The sequence below is a fragment of the Alexandromys fortis genome, unplaced genomic scaffold (genome assembly GCF_014885135.2).
Source record: "Alexandromys fortis isolate MF-2015 unplaced genomic scaffold, M_Fortis_MF-2015_v1.1 scaffold_304, whole genome shotgun sequence".
NCBI classification, from domain to species: domain Eukaryota; kingdom Metazoa; phylum Chordata; class Mammalia; order Rodentia; family Cricetidae; genus Alexandromys; species Alexandromys fortis.
This window is the reverse complement of record NW_026068173.1, coordinates 835499-845881: the sequence shown is the minus strand read 5'-3', so window position 1 is coordinate 845881 and position 10383 is coordinate 835499. Positions and strand designations below refer to the sequence as shown.

Genomic DNA, 10383 nt, shown 5'->3' with positions numbered 1-10383 from the left:
AGAGAGAGAGAGAGAGAGAGAGAGAGAGAGAGAGAGAGAGAGAGAGAGAGAGAGAGAAGAGAAAGAAAATAAAAGAAACCACGAGCTTCTTGGCTCTTTGTCAGGGATCCTGGGCTTTACAGTTGGATCCACAGGAGGAAAAGAAAATTACTTCTGCCCTGACTGCAGGCCCCTAAACATTGTCATCACAAATAGGAATTACAGATTCTAGGGTATTGGTGGAAACCTTAAGACGTCTTCAAAAAGATGGAAATGTCTATTCTAGGCTAAGATCTCTCCACCTAATTAATATTCAGTTAGCCAAATCTGTTCCCCTGCTCCTGCTTCCTCGCTGCTTCAGGAAACTGATTGCATGCTCAGTCATGTATCCTGCCCGGTCGTGTATTCTGCCCGGTCGTGTATCCTGCCCGGTCATGTATCCTGCTCGGTCATGTCACATAACTGTCTTATTCTTCCCTTAAATGTCATACTCGGAAGCAGGGTGGTGGTGGGCAGGCCTTTAATCTCAGGAAGCAGAGGCAGGAGGATCTCAGTGAGTTCAAGGCCAGCCTGGGCTACAGAGCGAGTTCCAGGACAGGCCCCAAAGCTACAGAGAAACCCTGTCTTGAAAAACAAAACAACAAAAAAGTCCTTCTCGGAGTCAGCCCCATGAAGCACAATTTCATGTGCTAACCGTGTGATGTGTGAAGGAAATGCCATCACTCCAGGAAACACCTCGGTGGATGTCCCTGCCCTGTGTGACTGTAATCTGTATTCCGTGTGCTCGCCTGTATGATAGCCATGATCCCGCTCTACAGAATCTTGTTTGTGAAGGTGCCCAATCAATTGTAAAGTACTAAATGAACATGAGGTAAAATAATGACTGCACAGAGCCCTGGGGCATGAAATAACTGTTCTTTCTCCACTGTGAAGGTGAAAATGACATGGACAGGGCTGGTGGGGCAGTGATGCTTATGGTGTTCCATCCTCAGCGCCACAGACAACGAAGAGAAGGGAGCAAGTGGTCTGGGGATGTGTCTCAGTTGGCAGCATCTGCCTAGCATGCACAAGGGCTCGGTTTGATCTCCAGCACTGGATGAGCTGGGTGTGGTTGGCAGGTACACGCCTGGACCAGCACTTGGGAGGGTGAGATGTTCAAGGTCATTCTCCACCACATTTTGTGTTCAAGGCCATCCTGGAACACTGGAGACCCTGTGTCAAAGAATGGAACTAGTAAAGAGAATTTAATTCTCGGCTCTTGCTCAAGGCTTTGACCAACCATGCTCAGAACTTTCTCTTGAGGGCTGCGTGATTCTTCTAGTCCCTTTGTCGTCTATCTAGAGGAGCTCTGTACTGAAGTCCTCTGACAAATGTGTCCGTATCTCACAGGGCCCGTCCTCTGCCCCGGCTAGCCAGGGAATGCTAATATGGGCCCTGGATGAGCTACCACCGCAGACCTGAGGGTCTTGTAAAGTTTGTGAACCAGACCCTAGGTCGTAACTGGAGAAAGTACAGGAACACAATGGGCAGAAGACATCTGATGAAAGTGGCCCAGCCGTGAAAGAATCCAGATTTTACTACAAGCTAAAATGCTGGCTGAGAGAGACTAGGATACGTATGCCCTGCCCTGGAGGTGGAAAACAAGCCCCTCTGTGGAAATAGAGACTAAGAGGCCAAGCGGAATGGGTTGAGGGAGGACTCTGGAGAACTAGAAAGGCCTTAAAAGTGGTCATCCACACCAAGCATGGTGACTCCTGCTTGTGACCTAAAATTTGGGAGACAAAGGAGAGTCAAGAGTTCAAAGCCAGTCTCAGCTACATAGCAAGTTTGAGGCTAGCCTGGGTTACACGCATCCGTGTGTGTGTGTGTGTGTGTGTGTGCGCGCGCGCGCGCGCGCACATGTGCTCATAGGTGTATAAGAGAGATGATCATTCATGATCATTGTAAAACTTCTTGGTGGAGAGTTCAAAACAGGGTTTCTCTGTGTGTATCCCTGACTGTTCTAGAACTTACTCTGTGGACTAGGCTGGCCTTGAATTTAGAGATTCTGCCTGGTTCTGCCTCCTGAGTGCTGGGGTTAAATGTGTGTACCACTAACCGGCTTATTTTCATTTTGAAATTTTAAAAGCAGATTATTAAAGTTACAAGAGGTGTTCTTACTAGTTTAAACAGCTGGGAACTACGGAGCTGAGTCACCAGATAAATAGCTTGCCACTCAGGCATGAGGACATGAGTTCAGATCCTGAGTACCCATGTAAGAGATGCGCGTGGTAGCGGATATGTAACTAGTGCTGGACAGGGATGAGAGATGGCAAGTGGAGACATCTGATGTCAGCCTCTGTCCTCTACATAAACATGAATACAGACCAGCAGAACTTGCGCACGTGCACACACACACACAATCTAAAGATGTGAGAACCAGCGAAGGGTGGGATGTCTCAGCAGTGGAGTTTTGTTCCCTGGGGAATTAACATCCCAAACCCAAGCAAGGTCACTGTAGCTCGGCCTTGCAACAAATCAGATTCTCCAAAAGGAAACCGGGTAAAGGTGGGCTGGAGAAGCCCTGGTGTTCAGCTGGGGGTTGAGGCACAGCACTTAGAAGGCTGAGGCAGGAGGATTGTAGCGAGTTCTAGACCAGTCTCAGCTACATAGAACATATCAGGCAAGTCCAGCCAGAAATACATAGCAGAACGCTGCCTCAAAGAGCCAAAAATACAGCAGGCTTCTGGTACTTCTCTCGCTCTGTGTCTCTGTCTCTGCTCTGTCTGTCTGTCTCTGTCTCTGTCTCTGTCTCTGTCTCTGTCTCTCTCTCTCTCTCTCTCTCTCTCTCTCTCTCTCTCTCTCTCACACACACACACACACACACACACACAGAGAGAGAGAGGCATACACAGTCTGATATAGCTCAGGCTGGCCTTGAACTCACTATGTAGAGCTAGGGGTGACTTGTGAAATTTCTCATCTTCTCAAGAGCTGGGACTGCAGGTGCAAACCATCACACCACCATGCCTGGTTTCTACAGTGCTGGGGATCAAAATCAAGGCTTGGTGCCCAGCGGGAAAGCAGCCTGCATTGCAGTCCAGAAGGTCTCTTTTCTGACAGTTCCCACTGTAAGGCCCTCCCTGCCTGGACTTCCTCCAAGAAGACGGTTCTTCCAGCAACCTCCTTCCAGTACCTTCTGGTTTTCTACTAAATGACAACAGGTTGCTTCTCAGAAACAAGTGCCCACAGCAAAGCGGAGGCAGATACCAAAATAATCTGAAGGCTTGCTTGAAAGGAGTTTGGATAAGAACCGGGTTTACAAATACAGCCAGAAGCACACGGGGAGATGTTTGTGTCAGTTTCCCACATCAACAGCTTTGCTCTCCTCCAAGGTTTTGGAGGCTGAGTGGGTGCAAGTGTGGGGAGGGAGAGGATTAGAGGGGCTAATGTCATATTTTGAAGTTTTCTGTTTCTTATTAGAGAAACAGAGGATTAGAGCTTTAAATAGAATTAGAACAGCAACTAAGTAAAACAATAGGGAGACGAGGGCTTGAAGGCGATCAAGTAATACGTAAACATGAATTGGACATCGCGGTAAATACCTGTAATCACAACTCTGGGGAAACTTAGGCAGGAAAAGTGTTAGGAATTCAAGACCAGCTTCATCTACCTAGTGAGTGCCCGGCTAACTAGTGCTATAGTAAGATTCTGTCTCAAGCAATGTTGATAAAGTAGACAAAAATGAAGATACTTGTGTTGGGTGAGGCAGGATTAGATTACAGATGGTTTTCTCAAATCCTTAATCTTGATCCATAATTTCCTTTGAAAAACAGTGCCTCTCATAGCCCAGGAGCTCGTCCAAATTGCTGTATTGCAGAGAATGACCTCGATTCCCCTGTGTGTTGAGATTGTAAATGTGGAGCTAGGGATTAAGTCCAGAGTTTTGTGGGTGCTGGGTGAGCACTTTATCAGCTGAATACACCCCAGCCTAACGCAACCACCACAGTTCCTCCAACAAACACTGGACAACAGCTCCTGAATGCAGACAAACATTTTAGCAGGTGGATTAAAGAGACTGTGGTCTGCTCATAACAATGGACCCTGTGCTGCTCTCTGAAACAGAAAACAGCTGGTGTGGCGACTCACATCTGTGCTCAGGCCCTTGGGAGGCTGAAGTAGGAGGATCTTGAATTCAAGACCAGCCTGGACTTGGATTGGCCAGAGTAAAACTTTGTCTCAAGAAGAGCAAGCAGGACTAGGGGGACATTTGCGTCACAGCCCTAGGGGCTCTAGTTTGGTTCCCAGAATCCAAGAAGAGGTGGAAGGAGAGAATTGACACTATGCAGTATACAGTGTTGTGTTCTGACTTCAACACGTGCCGCACCCAAAATAATATATATAAAAGCTAAAATAATAGCAATGATAAAACAGAAGACATACTGTATCTTCTATGTAGGGAACAAATAAAAAAAAAAAGCAGGGCTGTGGTGGCAGGTGCCTTTAATCCCAGCACTAGGGAGGCAGAGGCAGGCGACAGTCTGGGTTAAAGGATAACCTGGTCTACAGATTGAGTTCCAGAACATCCAGGGCTACACAGAAACAGCCTGTCTCAAAAAACCAAAACCCAAACTAAAACAAAACAAAACAAGAATTGAACAAAGGTGTTTGGTGTAGTGTAAGTGTGTCTATATGTGCAAGCGTGTGCCTAGGTGTGGAAATTTCTAGAAAGATTCTCAGAGAAGCTGGTAATGGTTGTGTTTGGTGAAGGGAATCTAAGATCTGAAGTTAGTGGCAGATCCATGCTATGAACTTCATGCTATGAGCTTCCAAGGTGTTTGAAAAAATGTACACATAAAAATTTAAGTGTGTTACACTGTTACCATGTTCACGACTGCCAACTTTCTAGGCAGTGTTCTGAAGGCTTTCCTCCTCAGAGATCTGAAGATGGAGGAACTAAAAGTCCTATTCCCGTCGCCATACTTAGAAAACAGACTATCTGATTATGCCTAGAGTTGTCAAAATGTGGAGGCAATGTGTGAAAAACGAAATATGCTCATCTTTCAGACGGAGCTGAGATGTATAGACACGGGTGTCGCTGGGTAACTGGGTCAGCCTCCCCCAGGCCTCCCCAAATAAAGCCTGGAGGAGCGAGTTGTCCGCTCTCGCCCCTGAGGAGAGCTGGTTGTTCTGCATCAGACCTACAGAACCATCTCAGGGCCCTGCGGGCCACGTTACCTCTCAAATAATCTACACAGGCTTGGGTCTTGTTCATTTATTTTTGAGACAGGGTCTCATGTAGCCCAGGCTGGCCTCAAATTTGTCATGCCTCCACCTCCTGGGTATGGGATTACAGGTGTGAGCTGCCACACCCTGTTTACCTGGTGCTGGGATTAAACTCCGGGGTCTGGGCTTACTAGGCAGGCACTAAGAACATCCCCCCCACTTCTCATTTCTGTAAAGACAGGATCTCGGTGTGTTAAATGACGGATTAAGTGACCCTCTCGCCTCGGCCTCCTGAGCTGCACCAAGCGGTGTGCCACCAAATCTGCTTTTGCACAGGACTTGTCCCAGAACCTTCCTAGATCTCTCTGGGCCCAGATATGTATTCACATGCATTCACATGTATTCGCATGTATTCACATGCATTCACGTGTCAGCGCTGTGCCTTGAAGAAGGAAGGTCACACGCTCACTCTGCAGTCTCTCTAGTGGCTATTCCTGGACTCTGTGCTAGACACCTTATCATTTGGAAATCGATATTCTCCAGTTTGTTTGTTTGCTTGCTTTTCAGACAGGGTCTCACTTGGGAGGTCTGGAATTCACTAGGTCGGTCTCAAACTCAGAAAAGATCCACCTGTCTCCAACTTCTGAGTGCAGGGGTCAAAGGCATGTGCCACCATATTTGGCCCCTTGGCTGCTTTATTTTTTTTTCTTTCAATACAGGGTTTTTCTGTGTAAGAGTCCTAGCTATTCTGAAACTCACACTGTAGACCAGGCTGGCCTCAAACTCACAGAGATTCGCCTGCCTCTGCCTCCCGAGTGCTGAGATTAAAAGTGTGTACCACCACTACCCGGCCCCTTGCCTGCTTTTTACCAAATACTTTCCTTAGTGTCCCAGATGTTTCTTTGACTTCACATATTTTGGGTTCTAATAATGGGCTGCCTTGGGGTCAGAGAGATGGCTCAGTTGGTAAAGTTGCCTGTCAAGTCTGACGTTCACTAGTGGAAGCTCTTCACACATGTGCCATGGCGCGTGCAGGGGGTGACGAGGGAGGGAGGGAAGGAGAAGGCTCTCTCTCTCTCTCTCTCTCTCTCTCTCTCTCTCTCTCTCTCTCTCTCTCTCTCTCTCTCTCTCACACACACACACACACAGAGAGAGAGAGAGAGAGAGAGAGCAGTAGGTGTGTGTGTATAAACACACGGGAAAGATGTCTTTTCTGGATATTTCAGCTTAAGAGGTATCAGCTTTTCAGACCAAAGGAGAACCCAGGCTGGTGGGAAAGACATAACCACTTACGCAGAACTAGTTACGTAGCCTAGGCTGGCCTCAAACTCATGACAATCATGCTTCCAGGATTACAGGAGTGCACCACCACACCTGGCAAAAATTTTTCGTTTTATTTGTTGGTTTGAGACAGGGTCAGAACAACATGCCGTCTAGGACCCCAGACAGGGGGATCCAGGTCTCAACAGCCAAATAATGGCAGGTTTGGACACCCAGAATAAAAGGAACTCTGAAGAGAACTCAGGGGGACAGTGGCAGGAGATTTTGGAGTGTTGGCTACTCAGTGAAGGGGGCAGAAGACAGACAGGGCATGTAGTCATGCTGTGATGGCCTAACAGCCCAGTATTGCCTTCAAACATCCTATCCCCCAGGTGGTGTGGAATATTACTTTAACTGTGCAAAGGTGTGCTGCTTTGTTTATGCCGCATTTGTTTAATTGTGTGAAGGTGTGTCCTTGTTGCACGTTGCCTGCCTAAAGCACCCGGTTGGTCTGGTAAAAAGCTAAATGGCCAATAGCTAGGCAGTAGAGGGATAAGCGAAGCTCACAAGCAGAGAGACTAAGCAGGAGGAGGAATCTAGGCTTGAGAGAGATCGAAAAAGAGGAAACACCCAGAACCAGGCAGCCACTGCCAGCCAGGCACACACGCAGGAATAGTAGGCTATACAGAATGAAAGACAGGTAAGAGCCCCTAGGCACAGTGTAGATGAAGAGAAACAGGTTAAATTAAGTTATGAGAGCTAGTGGGATAAGCATAAGGCCGAGCATTCATAACTAATAAGAGATTCTGTGTCATGATTTGGGGGCTGCCAGTTCGAGAAAGCCTGCTACACCAAGGAGCCTAAATTCTTAGTGAAGTAAGACCTGCTGTGTTGAGGGTGGAGAGGCAGCCCAGCCATTTTGAGCACTTGCTGCTCTTTCAGAGTGCCAGCTCCCGTGTCACAAACTCTGCAGCTCCAGGGAGTCTGACACCCTCTCCTGGCTTCTGTGGGCACCTGTATGTACACACAGGCACGCACGTGCACACACACATGCGCACACATACACATTAGTATTTTTACGGATAGTTTGTGTTGGAGCTTGTATAGATCAATGGCAGGGTGCATGTTTAACACACAGTGCCCAGGATTAACTATGGCACCAAAGAGAGAAGGGAAAAGGGGGCGTGGAAACTCTGCTCAACTCATTTCCTTATAGTCTGTGAAAAGCAGGAATAATTCTTTTAATTTTTTAAAGATTTATTTTTTGTGTATTTTGCCTGCATGCATGGTGCCCATGCAGGGAGGGTTTAGAGGGGGGCATCAGATCCCCTGGGATTGGGGTTACAGCTGGTTGTGAGCTACCTTGTGGAGACTGGGAACTGAACCCGAGTTGTGGGGGAGAGCAACAAGTGTTCTTAGCTGCTGAGCCATCTCTTTTTTTTTTTCTTTTTGAGACAGGGTCTTGCTGTGTCTAGTCCCTGCTTATGCTGGTATACTTGTTCCGTAGACCAGGCTAGCCTGCAGTTTGTGCTGCTCCTCCCAGGCGCTTCTGTACACCTGTGTCCTGTCCCTTCGCTCTCCCCGACCTCTGACCAGGTCTATAGCCTACTCGAACCTCTACGAATGACACAGAGCAGGGACGGAAGCCTATGAATTTACCAGGAATTCTGGCATCTGCATTTATTTGGTTGGTTAGACAGGGTCTCATAGCCCAAGCCAACCTTGGCTCATTCTGCTGCCATCTCCCAAGGCTGGGATTGCAGCCATGCCAGGCTTTTTTGTTTTTATTTTTGAAATGTGTGGACAGAATGATATCAGTGACTTATAACTTAGCTATGCCCGGCCTCATGACCACAGCTACATAGGCATTTCTGGGAAGTACCATTCTGCTTCTGCTTTCTGTCTGTCTGTCTATAAGTCACCTGAGTGTTAGTTAGTCCACGAGCCTCTTTACCAGATCAGAAAGGCTCACAGGTGCGAGACTGGGGAGACTTCCTGCTTCCCTGGACCACTGTGTCTAACCAGCTCCATCAAGGACAGACGAGCTCTGTGCATATGCCTTCTCATGGCTTTAGTTTTCATTTTAATTTTTTTTCCTTTCTTTTCTGTTTGAGACAGGGTCTTGTAGGTTGGTCCAGAATTCACTGTGTAAACCAGGTTAGCCTGAAAATCATAACAATAGATCATCAAGCCACGGTGGTGATGTCTCTCTAATCCCAGCACCAGGGAGGCAGAGGCAGGAGGATCTCTATGAGTTCGAAGATAGCCTGTTCTACATAGTGAGCTCCTGGACAGCCAGGGCTACATAGAGATTGTCTCAAAAACAAAACAAAATAATGACAGTCCTCCTGCCCTAGGCCCCTAAGTGCTAGAATTGCAGGTGTACACCACCATACCCAGCTCTTATTTTTAAGGGTGTGTGTGTGCACTCACGTAAATGGAGGTCATAGGTCAGCTTTCAGGAGTCCTCTCTTTTACCACATTTTGTTTTGGGGATCAAATTCAGGTTGTCAGGTTTGGTAGTAAGTACCTTCCTTCAACAACTAACCATCTTGTTGACCCTATTATTTTTTTAGTTCCTCAGTATGTCATTGATCTCTTCTACAGTTTAAAAAAAAATCAAAGCCTCAAAGTAAACAAAACCCAGTAGAGCTCCCACAAAGCTCAGGCAGGACCACTCTTCCTTGGCAGTCCCTGCCAGTCCCCCTCAGATGCCACTGTCTAGCTGCTGTGGACATGGGCTGAGCTTGCCAGCCTCAGGGCACCTGCTGACTCATGCTTACTCCGGGATCCTACGACCCCAGCTCTCCTGCGGCTCAGTCCCTGTGGGAGCTCCCACCCTGTGCCCTCCCACCCATCTCGGAGCCCACCTGGAAGACATTGTTGGCACACTTACAGCCACCCGTGCCCTCCCAGCTGTCCAGGGGCCCACCTGGAAGACATCGTTGGCACACTTGCGGCACAGGTTGTGCTGGCAGGGCAGGATCACCACGGGCTTGGAGAACATCTCCAGGCAGATGGGGCAGATGAGCTGCTTCTCCAGGTTGTCCATGCTGTGTGCATCCCCGAGCAGCGGCTTGAAACCCACCGTGAAGTTCATCCCTCGGTGCTCTCGTGCCTGCCTTGGCTGTGGCCCTGTTCCCGGCCTTCCCGCTGCCTGTGCACCCCTTCCTTGCAAACTCTAGACTGTGGATTCTTAGGATCCCTGCTATTGCTCCCTCTTGAGTGACGTCTCCTGTCTCTTCCTCTAACAGCTCCTCTCACCCTGGCTATTTCCAGACTCGTCTGTCCGCACTCCTTGCTCAGAAGCCTCTCCAGGCACTTGTGGCTTTAGCTCCCCTAAACCACCCTTTGTCCACTCTGCAGGCAGTACTGTTTGTCCCTTACTCCCCAGAGAGATTAATATTACTGTGGGGGCAGGGAGACATGGGGCATCTGTGTGACATTCCAGTTCCCAATTTAGCTCGTGTAAGGCGAGCCACAGCTGTCCCGGACCAAGTGACCCTGACTCACTCAGAAAGCAGTGGCTTTCTTGAGCAAGAAGAGCAGGGGCGTCATGGCTTTCAGTGGAAGGCAAGCCAGCAAAGATGTGGGGCTCACTCATCACTGGGAAGGTTCTGGCTTGAGACCTTATTCCAAATAGTGATACAGTCTCCAACAGACCCTAGAGAAAGAACTTTTTTTGTTGTTTGGTTGGTTTTTCAAGACAAGGTTTCTCTGTGTAACAGCCCTAGCTGTCCTGGAACTAGCTCTTGTAGACCAGGCTGGTCTTGAACTCACAAAGATCTGCTTGCCTTTGCCTCTGCCTGCTGAGTGCTGGGATTAAATGCATGTGCCACCACCATGGCCTGGCTGAGGAAGAACTTCTTGCCTCATCTGTTTGGCCCATGTTTGTTCTTGCTCAGCCTTTTTTTTTTTTTTTAACTACTTTTACTTTTA

At 48.1% G+C, this 10383-nt stretch overlaps 1 protein-coding gene across 1 annotated transcript in view; it reads right to left on the bottom strand.

Moving 5' to 3' along the window:
- The window catches only part of Trim54 (tripartite motif containing 54), a 23772-nt gene extending 14025 nt beyond the window's left edge, over positions 1–9747 (bottom strand). The window contains exon 1 of the mRNA XM_050128515.1: positions 9377–9747. Within this exon, the coding sequence (XP_049984472.1) occupies positions 9377–9544 (168 nt within the window). The 5' untranslated portion in view covers positions 9545–9747. The remainder of the gene's footprint in view (positions 1–9376) is intronic.
- Between the last annotated feature and the right edge of the window lie 636 nt (positions 9748–10383).